Source organism: Monocercomonoides exilis (assembly GCF_001643675.1).
Source record: "Monocercomonoides exilis strain PA203 chromosome Unknown scaffold13-1861174, whole genome shotgun sequence".
Classification (NCBI taxonomy): Eukaryota; Preaxostyla; order Oxymonadida; family Polymastigidae; genus Monocercomonoides; species Monocercomonoides exilis.
In genome coordinates, this window is record NW_027150558.1 from 1,611,025 (window position 1) to 1,632,737 (window position 21,713).

A 21,713-nucleotide genomic window follows, 5' to 3' on the forward strand; every position below is an offset into this window, starting at 1 on the left:
ATGTTTAAATATTGACAATTCTAATAATAACTTTCAATTCATTGCTCATATTTCTTTACTCAACTTTTATTAATTTTTGTGAAAAACTCATTAAGTTATATTCGTTGTTTTCATATAAATTAATATGAAAAAAGCTGTTTGTGTTAATGCATGTGTTTTTGTTACTATTAGTCGAAACTTCGATAAATAACAATTTTTGAGCAACAAAAAAATAGAAAAAGATATCTTTCAATTCATATTTGTTCGTTATATATTGAAATTGCTTAAAAGTAGCAAAAACATTTGAAAACCATTCTGAAATGTAATTTTTCGAAAAGTTATACAAAATTGCTTAGACTGTTTCCTAAATAGTTTCTTCAAAATAAAAATAATTCAATGTGCTCTGATAAAGAAAACTTCTTTGAAAATAGTACATCCTTGTTAAAAAAAACATCAATAATAAATCTTTTCACTGGATAAAAAGCATTATTTATTTTGTGATCAATAATTATTATTGAAAATTACTAGCACTTTTTATTTTTGTAAATTTTCAGAAAAAATACAGATTTTCATTTTATCATTTTGGTTTTTATTGATAAAATATGTTGTTTCGTAATTCTCATGCATCCGAAAAAAAACAATGAAAAATAATTATTTCAAAAATAATCACCCATATATTTTGTCATTCTAGAAATTATAAACATTTAAAAAAATGGGACAAAATATTTTGATTTATGAATTTTGTTCCATTCTTCTCTTTCAAATATTTATCTCATTTATTGAATTTTTCTATAATTATTTGCATTGTAACGGTTGATTAATAATGAAATGATTGCAGAAAAAGTTTGGAACAAATCTCAGTTTTTTTTCATAATTGCAGAAATTTTGTCCCAAATAATTTATTAACACAAAAAAATTATGGATATGATCATTATGAAAAAAATATTTTTAAGGTATCCCACGAGGGTCACACCTTGGGTGACATTTTTTTTGCACGAATCGATTTGTTGTTATGAAGGTGTATGAAATATATCAAAAAAAGGGGTACCAAGGTGTGACCTCTTTTTCGAAAAATGTATCTCAAATTTTCAGATCAAAAATCTGTGAAAATTTTTTGCTTTTTTGTTCTTTTAAGAACGAGAAAATGTATATTTTCTATTAGTGTTCATACGTTTCATAATTATTAAAACAACAATATTCATTAAAAATGATTAAAAAAATGTGTGTTTTGCACTCTTTTCAATTAGAAAAAATTTCCATAACTTTATTTCAAAATGTTCTTTCAACAATTTTTCTCCACATTGACGTTGTATCGAGGTTTGTTTTTTTGTTAACTTATGAGGAAAACACATGCTTTAAAACAAATCTTTCTTCTAGGAAATCAACATGTGTTCTTTCTTTGTTTTAAGTGAAAATATTTGTATGATTGATGAGGAAAAGAATAATTGCTAATAAAAAGGCAGAGAAGGAAGTTCGATATTTATTTATTTTTCCATATATGAATATTAGCCTGTTGATGTTTTTTGTGTTTCTTTCAGGGCAGCAGGTCAAAAAGAATGAAAATGAATGAAAGCGGGATATCTCATTGTGCAGGCTGACCATCGAGTTGGGAGAGCGAATTCATACGAAAAGTGCACAGGGTGAAGGGATTGGGAAGGGAATTGGAGTTATATTTTCAGACGGAAAAACAGGATATTTTTCAATGATGAGGGTGGAATTGAGCAAAATGCATAAATTTCACATTTTTCAGAAGGAAGGGAAATCAATGCATTTGAAGCTAAAATGACTTCTGGAAAGGATGGTTGGCAAATCAGATGATGAAACACTTGAAAAAGGAAGGAATAAAAAAATTTAATTGGAGGAAAACAGGTGCCTAGGGGGAAAAAGTTGGAAAATACTTATAGAAATGGTAAGAAGGTTTGTTGTCGTAATATTTTTGAAGTAATTATTAATTTTTTCATTCAGGATGTTGAAACAGCGAGGGATTAGCTGGCTTTGAAGAAGAAAAAAGAAAAAGTTTGGGGAAAAAAATAAAGACAGACAGATGAAATTCAAGATATTTCGAAGATTCCCGGCATTGGGCTTTGGCGAAGAATTAGTTTTTGAGTAAAGGTGATTTTTTGTGAAAGAAGGGGAAGTGAAAAATTGAAAGAAATGGAATGAAAAAGAGATTGACATTTGCTTTGTATTTTTTGTTGGAGAGGGTGGATGATTGAGCTGAAAGTGAAAAGGATTCTGAGGTTTCTTTTCGGCTGAAGAAGACAAAATCCTGAAGAAGAGAATTTTGTTGAATTTCTTAGTTGATAATAATATGCATTCATCTTCTTAATTTTTAGCAATTAATCATTTCATGACATTCATTCATCATCTTTTTCTTCTTCATAATCAAATATTTCAACATCATATCATACAGTATCTTCTTCTGTTTTCTCTTTCTCTTCCTCATCATTTTCATCCTCCTAATCCTTCTCTTTCATTTCATACACCTTTCATTCACCGCCTCCTCTCAACCAACAGATCTTCCCTTGTTCCTTCTTCATTGGCTCTTCAATTCTCTTCTCTTTCTCCATCTTTCCCTTCTCTCTCTTCTCTCTCTCACATCCCTTCTCTCCCTCATTCTTTTCTCACTCAACAGCTTCTTTCTCAGTCAACTTCACCTGATCTTTCTCCTTATCCTCCGCCTCTTTTTGATGAATACAACGAATTTTCAAACATTTACACAAGAAAACTTCAATTGAGGCAGAACAGACTGAGATGGGGGCAGAAAAACAAGCAGATGTCGAACAAAGAGCAGAGGAAGCTGGCTATTTTCACTGGAATGTATGAGAATGGGAATGATGGGAAAGATGGAAAAGGAAAAAGAGGAAATGTTGTGAGAGGAATGACAGGAATAACAGCGATGAGGGAGAGAGAGAAGGAGAAATGGAAAGAAGAACTGAAAGAGAGAGAAAAAGGAAAAGGAAAAGAGAAAGATAAAAAAGAGAAATTTCCTGGTTTTAAGCTGATGGGTGATTAAGTGGAGGATCTTGATACAGATGAGGCAGTCGATGAATATGGAGTCAATCCATTGGCACTCGAAAACTACTCATCTTCCAACACAATCAACACATTTGATTTTCCTGGCTATGCAACCAATCTTATTGACGACTTTCTCTTTGAGCAATTACTGAACAATGGCGATGGCATTCTGCGAAGAAGATTCGGTTCGCTTGCAAACAGCCTCATTTCGAGCAGAGAATTGTCCGTTTTTCAGTCAGATGCGATATGAATCCATCTTTTGAGCCTCGAAGACAAAGACTGAGAAAAAGCGATAAAATTAAACACAAACCTTTTCACTCATTCGATTGCTGGCATTTGCACAGGAAAAGGAACATCTCCTTCTTCATTGCCCAATGAATCTTTTATTTCTCTTTGTCAGCCATCTCCTTCTCCCTCTCCTTCATCATCTTCTTCCTCTTCTTCTTCTTCCTCCTCCTCTTCTGTCTACCAATCAGAGCCTATTTCATTCAGAATCCATTCTTCTGCTTATTCCTCCATTCCACCTGCCATTTCAGCCATTTCTTCATTCAATTCCCCCACCTCTTCCATCACAAAGACACAAACTTCAACCTCTTCTACTTCTTCTTCTTTCTCTTCTTCTTCTTCTTCTTCTTCTTCTTCTTCTTCTTCTTCTTCTTCTTCCAAATCCACCACCGACTCTCGGTCAGAAGCGATGAGCGTGATGAAGACGGAGCCGGAGATGAGCTTCGATTCGACTTCTCATTTTTCCTCCGAATGTTTCATGAGCGGAGTGGTTGTTGGCATCCTTGAAGGCATCGTGGCAGTGGGAAAACACGGCATCTTTCAGAACTAGCAGCAGTGAAGAGAAATGGCAGGGAAACAGATGAGAAGAGCGAGAAAGAGAAAGAGAAGAAAAGAGGGAGATGGAAATGGAGAGGAAGAGGAGGAAGATAGAGGAAGATGAGATAAATATTAAGAGGAAGAAGGAGTAATGAGTGATTCAGAACACAAAAAGCGAAGATACGAAGAAAATGCAAAACAGAAGAGATAGAAAGAAGAGAAGGAAGAACTGGGCAATCTGCAAAAAGATAATTTTTACGGGTGTGAATCGAGCCACTTTCGAGAGCAGGTTATCATAGACGTAATTGAAGACAGGCTTAATGATGAATGAGAACAAAATACCGAAAAGAAGGTGAAGTGAAAGGAACACAAACAGAATTCGTCATGAGCGCTGGACATAGATACAAGAAATTATCTGAATACACAATCATTATCTTCCTCTTCTTCTCCACAAATTTATTCTCACCATCGATTTGCTTTTTCAGACTCCTTCTACGAAGCGAGTGAAGATGAAAAAGACGAAGAAAACGACGAAGCAAACGACTTTTCAGATGATTCAGATTGTCCTTAACATGTGCGGCGTCAGCAGAACGAGATGTTCGAATGGATTTTGGCTCAACCTGCATCTTCAGAACGAATCAAGTGCGACATTCACTGATGATGCAGCCAAGTGAGTTTGCAATATTCAACTTTGTGGTTTGTACTTCGTAGATTGGATATGGTCCGTATGGAGAGGAAGAGGAAGAGACGGAGAAGAAGGAGATAGAGAGGAGGAAAATGAAGGAAAAACAGAAAAAGGACTGACTTATCGAACTCCAAAGGGAGCACCAGGGATGAGAACGAAGAAAGAGCAGAGAGCGCCTTTTATTCATAAAGTTGACCACAAAAGATGTACGTCAGTATCATCATCACTCGCAAGTTTCGATGATCCTGACAATAATTTTGTCTTTTCCTTCTTCTTCCTCTTCCTCCTCCTCCTCTTCCTCCTCCTCCTCCTCTTCCTCCTCCTCCTCCTCTTCCTCCTCTTCCTCCTCCTCTTCCTCCTCCTCCTCCTCCTCCTTCTTCTTCTTCCTCTTCCTCTTCTCTTTCTTCTTCTTCCTCTTCTTCCTCTTCTTCTCCTTTTTCTCCTCCTCCTCCTCCTCCTCCTCCTTCTTCTTCTTCTTCTTCTTCTTCTTCATTTCGTTCTCTTCCTCAATCTTTTTATCTTCCTTCTTCGGATTCTATCAAAAATCAAAAATTAATTTCTTCTTCTTCCTCCTCCTCCTATTCCTCCTCCTCCTCTTCCTCCTCCTCCTCCTCTTCCTCCTCCTCCTCCTCTTCCTCCTCCTTCTCCTCTTCCTCCTCCTCCTCCTCTTCCTCCTCCTCCTCTTCCTCCTCCTCCTCCTCTTCCTCCTCCTCCTCCTCTTCCTCCTCCTCCTCCTCTTCCTCCTCCTCCTCCTTCTTCTTCTTCTTCTTCTTCCAGCCAAATAATCTCCACAGCTTGTTCTCCGCACATATATGTTACCAAAAATGACTGGGCGCATCTTCTCTATTCATTCAGCATCATTCCAAACGATTCTATCACAACATAAACATTTTTGGAAGAGCTGTTTCTTCGATAAGGAGAATACATCAACAATTGATGGAAGATGATTCTAAAGAAATGTTATCAGATGAAAGCAGAGAAGAAGATGAGAAAAAGGAGAAGATGAAGGATGAAAAAGGAATAGCTTCTTCTTTTGATAATTTTATTTCAAAAGTTAAATGCGATGGAGAAACGAATGGGATGAGTCAGCTTGGCAACTTGAGTGATAACAATAAACTTGATTCGGCGACTCAATCAGAAGAATTCAGCAACTTTCAGATAGTGCTCAGCAGGAAAGGCGACTTTGCTCAGCCTCCAGAAATTCATTTTTCCTCTTCTGCTGTTCGCCGCTGCAACTCTGGAAGCATTCACAGGCACGGAATAAGCAGCAGCTTTCCCATTCTTCTTTTCTTTTCTTTATTTTTCTGCTTTTCCACTAGGTTTGCTTTGTACTTATTCTGTTTGTCTTCATCCACACAGAAGAAGTGCTGGTTATCAGATTGGGAGTTCTGTTGAGCCAGAGGCAAAAGGGAAAAATGAACCTTATTTTTTAACAATCACGGGAATTCTGATTCATTTTGTTGAGTGAACAGATCGAAAGAAACAGAAAGATAAGTAAATGAAGAGGGAAAAGGATGATTTAGAAGATAAAGGAGATCGAGGAGATGAGAGAGATAGTGGTGAATTGCAATCAAGGCAGATGAAAGTGGGGAAAAAAAGAAATTAAAAAACGGAAGTAACAAAGAACTTGAAAAAGTTAGAAAAGGAAACTTTGAAGAAGAAAGAGCGAAAGAGTGAGTGAAGAAGAAGATACTGAGAAGGATGCCACAAGCATGCAAGCACCAAAATCGTTCAAAAAAGCGCCAAATGAATAGACTAATTCTTATCAATCTGAACAATTTGATGGAGTGGCTGCTGAAAGAACTGAGCAGCAAGAATTTGCATCTTCTTTTATATCATCTTCCTTCTAATCGTCATCACGGCCAGTTGATTGTGAGGCAACTGAATGTTGCTATGTCCAAATATCTCGCTCTTTTGCAACCTCTTCTACGGATGTGGAGAAAGAAGCTGCAACTGAAACGTGTTCAAATGCAACTGCGATCACTTTCATTACAAACCCTCCTTTGACTGCCACCAATTTTCTTCTTCGTCGTCTTCGTCGTATTCTTCTTCCTTTTCTTCCTCTTCTTCCTTTTCTTTTTCTTCTACTTCTTCTTCTTCCTCTTCTTCCTCTTCTTCTTCTTCTTCTTCTTCTTCTTCTTCTTCTTCTTCTTCTTCTTCTTCTTCTTCCATTTCATATTCTTTGTGTGCAAAAATTTCATATAACACCACTTTTTCATCATCATCTCTTTCTTCATTTGATTGGATTTCTTCTTTTTTTTGTCTCATCTTAATATGGGATGATTACAGAAAGAAAGAAGAAGGGTATTTCTGAAGAAAAAAAAAACAGTTGAAAATGAGAAGAAGATTGACGAGATGATGAAGGGAATGAAGATTAAGAGAAAGAAGAGCATATATATTGGCAAAAAATGATGAATGGAAATTGGTTAGTGAAAATTGCTGAGATTTAACAAAATGAGGAAGTTAAATGGAAAGGGGGAGAAGTTGGAACAAAAGACGATAACGGACCAGAACAGGAAGCGACAACGAAGCAAGAAGAGTTCGTTGAATATCTGAATCATTTTGTATAATGCTTCTTTTTCATGAGCGCCTTGGAGTACAGCAACAAAGAATGGGGGAGGGTGTTGAGAAGCAACGCAGAAGAGAGCATATCCGCTTTTGAGAAGCAACAATGATGTATCAGGTGGCATGCCGCGTCCTCCATTGAGCGAGGCGATGTTTAGAACACAGGCGTTGGAGCAGATAAGATTGCGGAGCGTGGAGGGGTAATTCAGGATGGAGAGGATGTCGTTGGTGAGTTAAAAGTGGACTTTGAGCATACTTCGACAGAGTTGGCCGAGAAAAATGATAGAAAAGATAAAGCGCTTCAAAACAAAGGAGCTTTCTGATCGATTTGTATCAAAGCATGAAGGAAAATTTCGTAAACAACAATTACGAGATCTATAGCGATAAGATGTTCTCCCGAGCTGTCGGAGCTATCATCTTACACAAGCGCGGACGAGGTAGCGTTGAAAGAGGAAAGGATGATGTGGAAGAGAAAAAATCAGTATGATGTGCGATCACGAAGAGCAGGTTTTGAGAAGTGAAGTGCTCCCTTGCAAGCACATAGCAGTTCAGAATTGAGGTAAAAGAACAGGCCAGCGAATGAAAAGAAGTTAGAGAGATACATCAAAATATTATTCATCAAGGTTAAAGACAGAATAGCGTATGGACGATAAAAAGGAACGGAAGGAGATCCGGCTTTTATATGAGAGAAGCGCTGAGAAACTTAACAAAAACGGAATATATGTGGTGAAGTGAACAAGAACAAGGCTTCCAGTGACTGATTCGAATCGGACATTATAGATGGTGTATGTCTCGGCAAACGAATATCTGGTGGGCGCGGTAGAAGGTGATGAAATAGGAGGATATAGACATCTGGATCGGTGTCGAGGGAGGGAGAGCAGGAGTCGGAGCCGCAGAAAAGGTGTTTTTGGAGAGAGAGGGCTGGATGACGTTGATGGAAAAGAAGGACTCGTTGATTTGGTTGGGGATGTTGGGCATCTGAGAAATAAATCCTTAGCCACGAAGGAATCATTCAATGCAAAGTGGAGGTGGAGATAAAGAGAGGGATGGAAGGGGCGCTTTCACGCTTTTTCCAATCGATAAATGGTCAATGCCTATGCTTATTGAATGGGAGCATATGTACTGTGTGAAGATGTGTGCCGATGAAATAAGCCGTGAATAATCGTTATGAAGGCGCATCATTGCTGTCAGCCCTCAACAGTACAGTCGATAGAACATTTCCTCTCAGAACACACCAGAGCCGGCCCGTTGCATAAGAACATAATGTGGCACAGTTTGCTTACTCCCATCCGAATACTGTTCTAGATTCTGGTACAGTTTGCCTCGAAGCTGTTGAGCTGGTCAGAGCAGACGGGGAGACTGCCACTAGTGAAGAATCAGCGAAGAAAGAGAAAGCAAATAGATGAGATACAAGGACAGTGAAAGTGGATGTAGCAGCCATGTGGAGAAATAGGCCATTCAAGGAGACAGCGGAGATGCAGTTGGATCAATGGGCACACGCCCTTCTTCTTCATCAGCCATCGCAGAAGATAGGAGTGTTTGCAGAACCTGCATGGAAAAGTATCAGTTCGACAAAAGGAAAGAAGCTGAAGTGGTGAATGTCTAGATATAAAATGATAAAAAAAAGAAGTGAAATGAGAATGAGTGGGGTGCGGAAGGTTTAGAGATGTGGAAAATGATGCTAGAATGGTTGCAATGTGAAATCTTTTTCAGTGTTAAAAGTGGTGCATGAATTTCATAGATTTTTTCTTTTATTTCTCTTGACAACGTTGATCAATTATTCAAAATGACTTTTAAAAAAGAATTGTTTGTTTTTAACATGTATAAACAACAATTTGTTGTTTATTCGATTAATGCCTTTTTTTCTATCAAATTTGTCAATGTTTGTTTTGAAAATTTTTTGTAAACAACAAAAATTTTATGATCAACAAAATAAATTTTATAATTTCTTTGCAATGACATTATTTTGCAAATATTTAAATATGAAATAGATTAATAACGCATTGGAATAATATTTATCGTGTTTTATTAACGTTTGAACGAGTATTTCTTTCTGTTTGCTTCAGTTTTGATATTTTTTGAATAATTTTTAAAGTTTTTTTCAAAATTTGTAATTAAAATTATGAGAAACAAATTCAAATCAACAAATAAATAATAATAATAATAATTAGAGCAATAAATTTGTGAGATCATCACTTTCTTTTTTCTTATCAACCCCACCCTTAATGAAAATTTTTTATGATCAAACGTCGGAATTTTTAATGATATCAAAAAAAATCACCCAAATACGTTCACAGCTTGCTTCGCTGCACGGAGATGATTAGGCCTCTGCGACCGACCGACATTTTTTAGACAACTCGACAGCTCGACCGACAATTTTGTCGAGTTTTATTTTTTTATTATTAAAAAATTTTTTTATTTTTTATTTTTATTTTTTGTTAATGAAAAATTAAACAAAAATTTATTTTTTATTTTTTATCTGTAAAGGTTCATTATTTTAAATGGAAATGATAAATCAAATATTTTTTTTTAAAAATTCATATATTTAATATAGGGTTATCGACAGATCTTTGTCGAGATCAGTCGTTTGACAAAGATCAGTCGAATTGTAAGATATAAATGTGCTAAAATGATTTTTTGACAATTGTTAATTATTTTTTATTTTGATACTTTCACTCACTAAAAGATTTCACTTTTTTTCATTTTTGAATCATGCTTGCTTTGATTTCTTGTAATGTGGTTCAATTATAAAGTTAAATTTCTTTCACAATTTTGTAATTTTCAAACAAGTCATATTGTTCATCATTTGAAAGAGGAAATGGCGTTTTGAATATTTCAAACAATTATCTTTTATCTTTTTGGTTTTTATTTTTAATACAAATTGAATCATTGTTTCAGTCATCACATTTGATTATTACGGTAATTCTATGAAATGATAAAGTTGTTATTAGTTTACTATTATTGTTACTAATAATTGTAAAAATCGTTTGTTTAAAGTTAAAATTTGCACAAAAATATATGATGTGATTCTTTTTCTGTAACATGAAACGTTGATAATATAAAAGTGAAGGAATATTATTTTCTAAACAAAAAAGTGAATGAAACGAAGTTAAGATAATTTAGTATACTCCAGAGAATGAAATATCACTCTATTGGAGTGTGTGAGCGAGATGAAATGAATACAAGGAAACTACAATGGTAATGAAGGATCAGATGGAGCTACATGCGAAGCCGAAGAGAACAGAAGAAAAGAAGGTTGCTGAAATGAAAAAATTGTCTGATGGAGTGAAGAACATCGCATTTGTCGAAAGAAATTGTTTCAAAGAAGAGAGAAGGCGAAAAGTGGAAGAAGAAGAAGGAGAAGAAATAAAAGATTTTAAAAAAATCATGTGATGAAGAGGAGGAGGAGAAGGAGGAGGAGAAAAAGGAAAAGAAGAAAGAAGAAGGAGAAGGAGGAGGAGGAGGAGAAGAAGAAGAAGAAGATAGTGACGTAGAAATTTGACAAGAAAATGGAAATAAAGTTTAGAAAGATGAATGAAATGGAAAAGAAGATTATCATTGAATGAAATTCACCACAAAATCAAATTATTTCAAAAAAAATCCGAAATAAAAGTCACTCAAAAAGTGCAATGAAACAACAATTACATCACAAATTTCTTTTCTTTCTCTTTCTCTCTTTCTCTCCTTCTCTCTCTTTCTCAAAAAAACAAAAATAAATATAAAATTTCATCCTTTCTATCAAACCTGTCTTTCTTTCTTAACCCCATCAATTGTTGACTCCCAACTTCCTTTTGTCCTTTCCTTCTCTTCCACCCTCTCGTTGTACTTCAAATCTCTCAACAGCATCTAAGTATCTGCAATCGGATCCTTCGAATGAAGCTGCTTGCTCAGCGTGGCGATTGCTTCGGGTGAAAAATCCTGAAAGGGAAGAAGAGGGAAGAAGAGGGAAGGGAAGGGAAGTGGAATGGAAAGGTTGATATTTCATTTATACACAAAGAAAGAAAAAAATAAAGAAAGAAAGATGATCATAAGAATATAAAATAATAAAAATAAATGAAATCATTTAAAATTGCAACATATATAAAAGAATAATCACAAATAAATATCAACTCCATGACTTCAATAAACAGAATTAACACAACCTTCAGCTTGTCCAGATTCCGAGCAGCTAACGCTCTCTGCATCTTCAAATTCATCAGCATCGTCGCTGTCTGCACAATCGGATCATTCTCATCCACACTCACACTTACATCTCCATTTCTATTGATTTCACTTCCTTCTCCTCCTTCTCCTCCTTCTCCTCCTTCTCTTTCTCCTTCTCCTCTTCCTTCTCTTCCAGATACATTCCTCGATGTCATCCCTCTCTTTTTCGCCTGTCTCACAGCAGTAAAAGGTGGAAGCACCATTCTTCTGCTTCTTCCGTTTCCGCCAGCAGATGAAGCTCTTATTTGAGAAGAAGAAGAAGAAGAAGAAGAAGAAGAAAAAGAAAAAGAGGAGGAGAAGGAGGAGGAAGGAGAAGAAGGACGACGAAGAGCTGGGAGTTGTTGTCTTGTGCTGATGATGGACATTGTGATTCTTCTTCAATGAGATGTCAATGTTATGTTGAAATGGATTAATAAATAAAGAAGAAGAAGAAAGAAGGAAATTAATAAATAAATAATAAATAAATAAATAAATATAAAAATATTGTCAAAAAAAATCAATTCTATTCAAAAGCATACGACGTAATGTTCCATCGATACTTTGAGCAAGCGGGAGCAGGCGAGCGGTGCATGTGGGAGAAATTCCGTAGAAGAGAGAAGCAGGAGGAGAGGAGAGGAGCCTGGCAGTGGAGAAAGGAGACATCGGAGTGAGCTGGGAAGAGCGGGAGGTGATTGGAGAACGGAGGAGGATACAGTTGGGTTGGATAAAGCGACTGAGAAGAGGTGAAGGAAGGATATGAGAGGAGGAGGAGGAGGAAAAAGAGAAAGTGAAGGCACTTGTGACATGAAAGATGGAGTTGTGGAGTGGAATGAGATGTGCTTTGATGAAGTGGCATGAAATGGAAATTAAGTGTCTATTGAAGATGGCTGTGTTGTAGTGGGCAGAAGCAAAGGAACTGGTCAAATGGAAGATGAAGAGGAGGAGGAAGAAGAATAGAAAGATAATAATGCATGAGTTATTTTTCTTCGAGCTTTTTAAATAACAACGTTAAAATTATCGCAATTAATCAAATCTACATCAGCAGCAAAGATATCACATAAATCTTCCATTCACAATCATTGTATTTATCACAAAACAACAATCTTTTTGATTTCTTTCATATATCTTCTCCAGTTTTTCGCAAATTTCTCATTTGTTTTTCAAACGCAAAATATATTATTATTATGGTTAAAAAATATCAAAAAATACCAAAAAATTAAAAAAATAAAAAATAAAAAAATTAAAAAATAAAAAAAAACAGTGAAGTTTAAATCAAACAGATATATTCATGAATTGCAAAATTAGGGAAAAAACAATCATATTAATCTTATCGACAAATGAATAATTTCTCGACCGACAAATTGCACGCAAAAAATATGTGTCGCAGAGGCCTACGGAGATGAAACAAAAGAAAAACAAATATTCGAATATATGGTGTGATTGAAACTTTTCTTGGATAAATATATATAATAGATTTGATCATTATCTTCCACAACAGAACTTGGCGATGCACTCAACTCACTTTAGAATATCTTCAGACACAACTCTTTCAGCTTTTGATTTTCTATAAATAAAACTGAATTTATTAATATTTCATACATTCGCTCCATCCTATTGCTCCAATCAGACGTGATGCATGAAGAAATATTGAGGCACATTTCGTCTTCTTTGTCAGTTGAATATGGAGAGATGATATCGAAAACTTTGCTAGCAAAAAGCGATTCAACTTCATCTTCTTCCGATTCAATTGCAGCATCTGAAGATTCATTCGTGTCGGAAAATGAATCAGATGATCTTGATGATGATGTTTAAAAAGATGATGAACAAGATGAAGATGATGATAGTGATGAAGATGAAGAAGATGAAGATGATTTTATGACTGAATCATAATTAATAACACTCTCAAGCACAATTGTTGCTTTTTCATTTTGTTCTATCAGAGTGAGGCTCAAATAATCACATCCGTTTTTTTTTTCATTCATCGAGTTAATTCAAATAGCTCGTTGACTAAAAAAAATAAGATGTTATATATATAAAAGCAAGGAATAAAACAATTAAACAATTTTCGAATCTGTTAATATATCTTGAAACTCTTTGATTAGTGAATCTTTGTTTAAAATTATGGGTATTGACATGACTTTTTTGACTGAGACACAAAAAGATCAACAAGTCACTGACTTGGAAATTCCCTAACTGTTGATCTGGTCATTTCCCATCATTTACAAAATACTCAAATTAATTTTATTCCATGAAGTTATAATTTGGATATTTGAAATTCATAAAAATATTATGAGTGAAAAAATTTTCGAACTGAATGAAATATATACCAAATAAAAAAAATACAACTTTGACTAAAAAAAATGAAAAAGTCAGTCAGAATCGAAATTTTTATCATTAAAAGTCAGTAAGTCTCAAAGGCTTAGTTCATTCCTTTGTAATAATAGTTACAACAATGAGTCTTTTATTTTTTTATTTTTTTATTTTTTTATTTTTTTATTTTTTTATTTTTTTATTTTTTTATTTTTTTATTTTTTTATTTTTTTATTTTTTTATTTTTTTATTTTTAATTAAATTTTTTTTTCGGAATTGGAAAATTGGTGACGGACGTGATGAATTTTTTTCTTCACATCACCCATGGTTAAAATAAACATGTGTTACATGCTGACATTTGACATGCGAAAAGAAACAACATACTGACATTGAGCTCAAAAATTATTACAAAGTGGTTTGCATTTTCATTTATTTTGATTAATTTTTGGTTAATCACAACTTTAACTAACATTCAGAAACTTGTTTTTTTTTCGGATCTTTCGTGATAGAATGATTTAATATGTGTGATTATATCTGAAATCATTTCTTTTTTCGGAGTGTTGACTTTTCAATAATTGTTGGCTTTTTGAAAGAAAATTTTAATTCAAAAGAGAAAAAGCATGATAATTGTTTTTTGAAACAAATGTTTTTTCTGAATTAAAAATTAAAATGTGTTCAATAAGCCTTTTCACTTATCAATTTTTTATATTGATATTCAAGAAATATTTTTGCGCCGAAATTTTTGAATGAAGAAACATGATTTCAAAAATAATCACACACATAATATTATAAAACATGCTAGGGGTGAATTTTTCATTCTTGCAATATTTTTTTTCAATGAAATAAATCAAAATTTTGAAAATATTATGGTTATGATCAAACAAATTTTGAAATTTTTTTGTTTGAAAATTGAACGATTTTTTGTTATATCATAGTGGCATAGGTGTAAATTGTACAACTTTCAGTTTGAATTTTTTCAAAATTTGAATATCATAGCGTTAATCTGCATAATTTAACTGAGCGATTCAAGGAGGGAAATTGCGAAATTCGATCATGAAAATTCACTCGATCTTTATTATTGATCAAAAATCCGATAATTTATTATTTCATTTTTGATCAAAAACATTATTTAATAATTTTATTTGAACTTTTAAAAATTTTGAATACTCATCAAATCCATGCAAGAGGAATCAGAAAAGAGCAAATTTCCAACATTTACACAGTTTTTAATTAATTCATCAGGGAGCGACGAGTATTCCCTTTCACTGTTTGAAGAATATGGTATTTTGAACAAATATATTAAATGTCACAAGTGCGGTGTCAACATGTTACTAAAAAAATGGAGAAATGTTAAAAGCAATTACTTATTTCGATGCATGAGATGCAAAAAGGAATATTTTTGGAATTGCAAAACAATATTTAATGGACACAAAATATCACCATTTTCTGCAATGTGCTTGTTGAACCATTACTGGTATCGGCACGAGATAAATAAAACGATAAAAGAAACAAATTTATCAAATAAAACCATGATAAAATTCAATCAATTGATGAGAAGAATTTGTGCCTATTTTGAACTGAATTGCTCAGACAAAATAGGCATCAACAAAACAATAGAAATGGACGAAACTCTTATTTCAAAAAGCAAAAATAATGTGGGAAGAGAAAAGGAACAACAATGGCGTTGGTGTAAAATAGAAAGAAAAACAGAAGGACAGAAACAGAAACTGAAACTTGAGTTTCTTCCAAATATAATTGAACAGTCACTATTAAATTTTTTAGTAAGAAACATAGACAAATCAGCAACTGTTAATTCAGACATGTGGTCTGCTTACAACATTATAGTAAAAAAAGGTAACAAACTTCAAAGTGTAAACCACTCAACAAGCTTTGTGAATAAAATAAACAGAAAAATTCACACACAAAATATTGAATGTATGTGGTCGCATGTGAAAGCTCACATACCAAGAAGAGGAAGAACATATCAAATAAAAAAAGAATACATATATGCATATGTTTATGAATTCAATAATTCTAATGATCCTCAGAAAATGATGAGTGACCTCTCCAAAATCAACACAAAAGAATTACAGGCGTTCATATACACATATGAGAAGTGTGAAGTCAGAATATCTACACTCTTAAAGGAAGAAAAAGATAATGGAAAAGAATTGCATGAAAAGAAAAAGGAAATAACGCAAAAAGAGGAAATACCAATCGAATTGTTCGATGCATCTGATTTAGAAATGGTATGCAAAAAACAAAAGCGCAAAAGAATCGATAAAACTGACAAAAAAAGTGAAACAATGGATGATGATTCAAGTTTTGATCCAACAAATACATACTTCCTTGAAAACTTCGGAGACAATAATGATGATGAAGATGATGAAACATAGGAAGAAGTTGATGAAGAGGATGAAGAGGAGAGAGATGAGGAGGAGGAGGATGAAGAAGACGAAGAAGAAGAAGATGATGATGATGAAGATAATTCTCTCAGAAAGAAACGAAAAAGAAAATACTCAACAAAGCAATTATCTCTTTCGAACAATGAGACACATGGAATTCACATGTGCAAAGAAAACACAGAATTCTATGTTGAGCAACGATTGAAAACAATGAAACAAAAATTTGAAAGAAAATTGAGACAATTGAGACAGTTGACTAAAAGGCGAAAGCTTCGAAGCTTGCTGAAGTCAAAAAGCATTAGCACAACAACAAAACCGACAACATTGTAATTTTCTTTTTCCATAATTTTCTTATCAAACAACATATATCACATCACTCTGAATAATTAATAGATTGTATAACTATTTCAATAACATCAAAAAAACTCTTCCATTATAATAATTAGGAAGATGAAAAAACAGTAACTATCAAAGTGCACCATGTAAATCCATTTGAAATTTTTTTATTCCACTTTTCTTTAAAATTTTCTTCATCTTTTGAGACAGTTTCATTTTTATACATCACTTCAACAACGTTACTAAAAGAAAAACTATTTTCACCAAATAACATGCACAATATTTCCTCTTGCTCAGCGTCTTCCATCGCAATAAAGTACACTCTCGACAACAGAGTCACATTTTCAATGACCATCACTTTCATCTCCACTTTCGCTTTACCCCCAACACTCACAACATCACCCTCACATTCCACATTCAATATTCTTGCTTCATCAATAATCACATTCGATTCCCTGTTGAATAATAGCACCGATCCTGCTGAATGCAAATCTCTAAATGTTGAATCAAATATCTTCAGCTCTCCACTTTCCACGCTCACAACCGAACTGTTCAGCCTCAACCCAACAGCTGTTGTTGAAGAATAGAATTCACATTTATGGATCTCTGTTGATCCGTTCTTAACTTTCACAAGGCAATTGTGAGTTGACTCAAATCCATCTTCAAACTGAAATGAGCACCTCTCCACTGAACATTCATTCACAAACTCCATCACACAATCCTTCTCTGCTGATTTCTCAATCTTGCAGTTCAATCGAACAATCCCCTGTGTCTTTTTCAATGAATTCACAACCAGATCCCCAATTACACACTCCTTCCTCACAAACCCTTCTCCATCAATTATAATCGCATTCATCACCCCTTCCTGAATGTGCTCAACCCCACAGTTGATGCTGGAACAAGGGTTGCTCTGTGCCCCACACCCCCCCTCCCATCACTCCCTCTCCCACTCACAAACGCCTGTGCCGAATAATAGAATGTGATCAGCGGAATCAGTTCAACATCTCCCTCGCTTTCAATATCCCTCCCACAGATAGAGTTGTTCGAGTTCAATGACTCCTGGTTGTAGTTCAAAGCAAACAGCGTTTCGTTGATCTGATGCTCAATCGAGTGGCATCTGACAAATATGTCTTTCCCCACATGTGCCTCATTCATCACAAACAGGATTTTCACAATCTTGAAATTCAGAGGCGGAATCTGAGTTTCATCATCATAAACAACATTTGGGTCAAACCCATCAATAAACAGCCCTCCACCTCGCCCAGTTTCACTTGAGCACTTGCACATCAAAAACGAGCTCTCATTCACTTTCAATACCGACTCCCCACTCTTCAGCACCACTCTCATCCCCCCTCCTTCATCGCTCAAGCCACTCTTGCAGCTTGACATCGAACACTCATCCACCACACACTCCACTCCATCCTCAAATGATCCCACATCAACAACACTCGCTCCAATCCCTTCTTTTGTGATGTTCGCAAATGAACACCCAACAACCCTCAGAACTGGTCTGCTCCCATTTGAAAACACCTTCTTTTCTCCATTCATCTGGTTTTCCTCTTTCATCATCGAAATCAGACTTCTTTCTGTCACATCTGCAAATGAAATGTTCACATTTTGAAGAGTCACCTCAGCTGCACTTGAGCTGAAACAGATGAATCCTTTCAACTCAGAGATCAAGCTTAATGAACACCTCTCAATCACAACGCTACCTCCATTCACTCTCATCAGGCAATATCCAGCTGTCTCTGTCAGCCCGGTCAATGAACCAAATGAACAATCAGAAACAGACAATAAGGTGTTTGTTCCAGATGATTCAATCAACACTTCATGATTGGTTGTGATGGCTGGCTTGGTGAATGACACATTCACAAATGACAGACTCACATTCGAGGATATCATTGAACCATCATCAGACAAATCATTCTCATCTTCATCACTGATCGTAACTCCTGACCCTTTCTTTGTCCCTTCAATCACCACTTTTGGTGACTCTGAAATTGATGAAGAAAATGACATGGAATGGCTCAATAACCCCGATCCCACAATGCTGATGTGTGTTTCGCCTTTTCCAAGTGTTGGATATCTCAGTGATATCAGGTGATCAACTGATGAGCATGGTGCCTCAGAAAACTCACACCCACTGAAGTCTCCTCCTTTATCTCTTGAAACAAACCCATTCCCACTCCAGTTCCTCCACAAATACACAACCAGCGGAATCACATATCCCTCCTCTCCTGTTGTCTTCCTCTCCCACCCACTCAACTCATCCAATGATTCCAACTCCTCTGAACTCATCTCCCATTTCAAGTGCTCCTTATTCACAATCTCTCTCAGATCCCATCCTGAAACAAACACATTCTTCCCTTTCCAGGCATTGCATACCTAAAATTTCATTCCTTCGAGCACAAATGATCCCATCTCATCTGCCAGCTTCACAAACATCCCTCCTCCCATTCCTCTCCCTTTATCCTCAACATCCTCTGATGGCACTTCTCATCCTGAATATTTCACTCCTTTCATTTCCAAACTCCCTCCCTTCCCCACTGATATCTTCATCCCTCCCCCTTTCATCTCACTCCCCCCTGAACACACTGATGACAAATTGCATCCTTCAATATTCACAATCTCATTCAATCCCATCTCCACATTCAAACATCCTCCTACACATCCTCCATTCCCACCAACAACTTCCACTCCACTCATTCGGCTGTTCTTCATCTCCAATTCAACTCCATTTGAAATAACAATTGGTGACTTCCCATTCATTCTCACTCCCCCTTCCATCACAAATCCATTCACAATCAGCCCTCCTCCCTCAATACAAATCACATTGTATTCAATCATTTCATCATTGACAAATGTGACTGAACAGCTGGTCATTGTGATGGTTGATGATGAGGAGGAGGAGTGGATACATCCACTTCTCCTCCCATTCATCTCTTCATTCAGCACAAATGATAAATGTCTCATCTCAAATGATTTTGTGCACTCTATAAGGTTATTCTGGCTTATCGATCCTTCATCTCTCACGACCACCCTCATGCCTTCTTCTTTCCCTGAAACACGAACCTCAAATGAAGCCACTTTCATTTCATTCTTTATCCATGATTCAGAGGCAACTTCGATTTCATGAATGGTGCTTTTTGTCCTCTTGCTCACACAATAGTCAATCGTCAAACACACAAACTCCTCAAACCCACAATGGCTCTGATCCAGCGCCCTCTCTCCTCTCCCATCAACTCTCAACTTCGAGCCAATTGAACACAAATACACAAACAGCGGAATCACTTCCCCTTCTCTCCCATCCTCACTCCCACACAACTTCACAACATCTGTTGGAATCACACGAAAATCAAAAAATGCAAATGAACTCCCATTCACTTTCGATTCCAACAACACACCACTCCCACAGCTCACAAACACATCCTTCCCATATTTTGATTTGTTAGTTGTTTCGACTGAAAACTTCACTCCTGATTCAATTCTCAATGAACCATCTCTGCTCTCCATCACAATCGTCATCCCTCCCCCTCTCCCTTCTCTCTCCTCTGAACCCTTCGCCTCACACCCATCAATCACACAACTCCCATTCACAACAACACACACCCCTCCTCCTTTTCCACCAGCACACCTGCACCCCTTCACAACACATGATTCAATCACAATTATCCCATTCTTCCCCTCATCTCTCTCTGCCCCAACCACTCCACTCACTCATCCTCTATCTCCACTTCTCTTCTCAATGTTGTTCACCTCACATCCACAAAACACAACTGATTCCACCCCTTCACCAAACTCAGTCACTGAATGTTCTCCAAATATCAAGGTCTCTGTGATCACCAATCCCTTCACTTTCACTTTTCCCCCAATCACATTCACAAAACAATATCTAATTGAATTGTCAGATGAACAAACAACAGAGCAGTCTGTGAGTGTGAGGAGTGTGGAGTTGGATGTGATCAGAGATGATGATGATGCACTTGATAGAGCAGATGGAATGCTAAATTTGATCTTTTTAATCGAACATCTGCTTTGCACATCGATCAAGAAATTTTCTGATTCAAAAGTTGTTGGCACCTTCACCTCGATTGCTGTGCCTTTTGTGGTACATGAAATCTCCCATTCATTGGAATCATCCATGGCAACCTTTTCGGCAAGCACGAATTCTGGATCAAACTCTATATTTTTATTTCCCCCTGAAAATCGCGCCTGCGCAGTGTGGGTGATGGTGGCACACGGATAGTAATCAAATCAACAGAACCACGAGTCGTATCTCCCCAGAACACCATCTTTCTTTTTGCCCACATGTGCTGCACCAGCATGTGAGTCCAGAAACACATTAAGCGGGAATTGCCCCATGGTTGTGTCATCTGTGTCATATCCCACCAGTTCCTTCAATGATGATATGCTCTGAATACCTTTCAGCTTTTCTGTTATTATTCCCCAATTCTTAGAATCACCCCCATTCACTAACACATTATTTCCCCCAGATTTCGCGGTGCAGCCTGGAAAGTCCACAGACATGATCGAGAAGTCGTGAGAGCCATCTTCCAGATTCACCATTATCCCGCCACCATTTCAACAGCAATTGCAATTGTTACAAAATATTTATTCCTTTTATGAAAAAATGAATATCTGTCTTGTTTTGTTTGTCAATTTTAATTGTATGAAATCCTCTTCTTATTATCCAGATCAGCATAGCAACACAACACGCATTATCGTATTTATATCATAACGAATGATTGCAACATAACTTGTGTTTCCTCTAACAGTATTAATAAAAATATGGGTCATTATTTTTCATATCGTAACTTTGTTCGAAGAAAGATCTTTTTTTTCATAATTGTGGTATGAGCAATTAAAAGCTCAAATATGTGTTAATAAGTGAAATGTGAATGAAGTGTGAAGGAATTATTGAAAAATAAGTGAAATTGAGAAAATCTTGAAAATACCATTATAACATTTAATTTTTTAGTTTTTATTTATATCAAAATTATGTTGCATAACATCTCCCTTCAAGCTCAGTTATTGAATATTTTTGATTAATATTTGAGTATGATTTAATGATTTAACTTTTTAACATGATTTGTATGAACTATCATCAAAAAATGAATGATTGATTGATTTATATAATTTTTAGTGAAATTGTGAGGTTTATAATTTTTGTGGTTATTTTTTTGATGATATTATTAATGTTATTAACGACGTATATAAGATTTAGGTCTAGTAGAATTGCTCAAAAGATGCAAAATTAATTGGAAAATAAATGTTTTGTTTATTGAATGATGAAACAAAAAATGGAATAGAAATGAAGTCAAATCATAATAATTACATATTATCATTTCGAAAAGTTTGGATAAAACGTGAAAAGTTACCGCAATGTTTTGTTTTGCTATCATATTATTTTT

General features: G+C 35.5%; 5 protein-coding genes across 5 annotated transcripts; 2 read left to right on the forward strand and 3 right to left on the reverse strand.

The window, feature by feature from the left end:
• Positions 1–2,329: 2,329 nt before the first annotated feature.
• Positions 2,330–2,995, forward strand: MONOS_6624c2 (uncharacterized protein; the record flags this gene model as incomplete). Its single annotated transcript, XM_067876868.1, has 1 exon — positions 2,330–2,995. The coding sequence occupies one exon, from the start codon at positions 2,330–2,332 to the stop codon at positions 2,993–2,995; it is 666 nt and encodes a 221-aa protein (XP_067730953.1).
• A 3,498-nt stretch (positions 2,996–6,493) lies between these two features.
• MONOS_14518 (uncharacterized protein) lies at positions 6,494–6,772 on the reverse strand (the record flags this gene model as incomplete). The annotated part of the gene is made up of 1 exon (XM_067867326.1): positions 6,494–6,772. One exon carries the CDS (start codon positions 6,770–6,772, stop codon positions 6,494–6,496), a length of 279 nt encoding a protein of 92 aa, XP_067730954.1.
• Positions 6,773–7,457: 685 nt separating this feature from the next.
• On the forward strand, positions 7,458–8,107 carry MONOS_14519 (uncharacterized protein; the record flags this gene model as incomplete). The annotated part of the gene is made up of 2 exons (XM_067867327.1): positions 7,458–7,550; positions 7,850–8,107. 2 exons carry the CDS (start codon positions 7,458–7,460, stop codon positions 8,105–8,107), a joined length of 351 nt encoding a protein of 116 aa, XP_067730955.1.
• A 2,700-nt stretch (positions 8,108–10,807) lies between these two features.
• Positions 10,808–11,637, reverse strand: MONOS_14520 (uncharacterized protein; the record flags this gene model as incomplete). The annotated part of the gene is made up of 2 exons (XM_067867329.1): positions 10,808–10,915; positions 11,212–11,637. The coding sequence occupies 2 exons, from the start codon at positions 11,635–11,637 to the stop codon at positions 10,808–10,810; spliced, it is 534 nt and encodes a 177-aa protein (XP_067730956.1).
• A 5,520-nt stretch (positions 11,638–17,157) lies between these two features.
• On the reverse strand, positions 17,158–20,627 carry MONOS_14521 (uncharacterized protein; the record flags this gene model as incomplete). The annotated part of the gene is made up of 4 exons (XM_067867330.1): positions 17,158–18,668; positions 18,834–19,944; positions 20,059–20,483; positions 20,543–20,627. 4 exons carry the CDS (start codon positions 20,625–20,627, stop codon positions 17,158–17,160), a joined length of 3,132 nt encoding a protein of 1,043 aa, XP_067730957.1.
• Between the last annotated feature and the right edge of the window lie 1,086 nt (positions 20,628–21,713).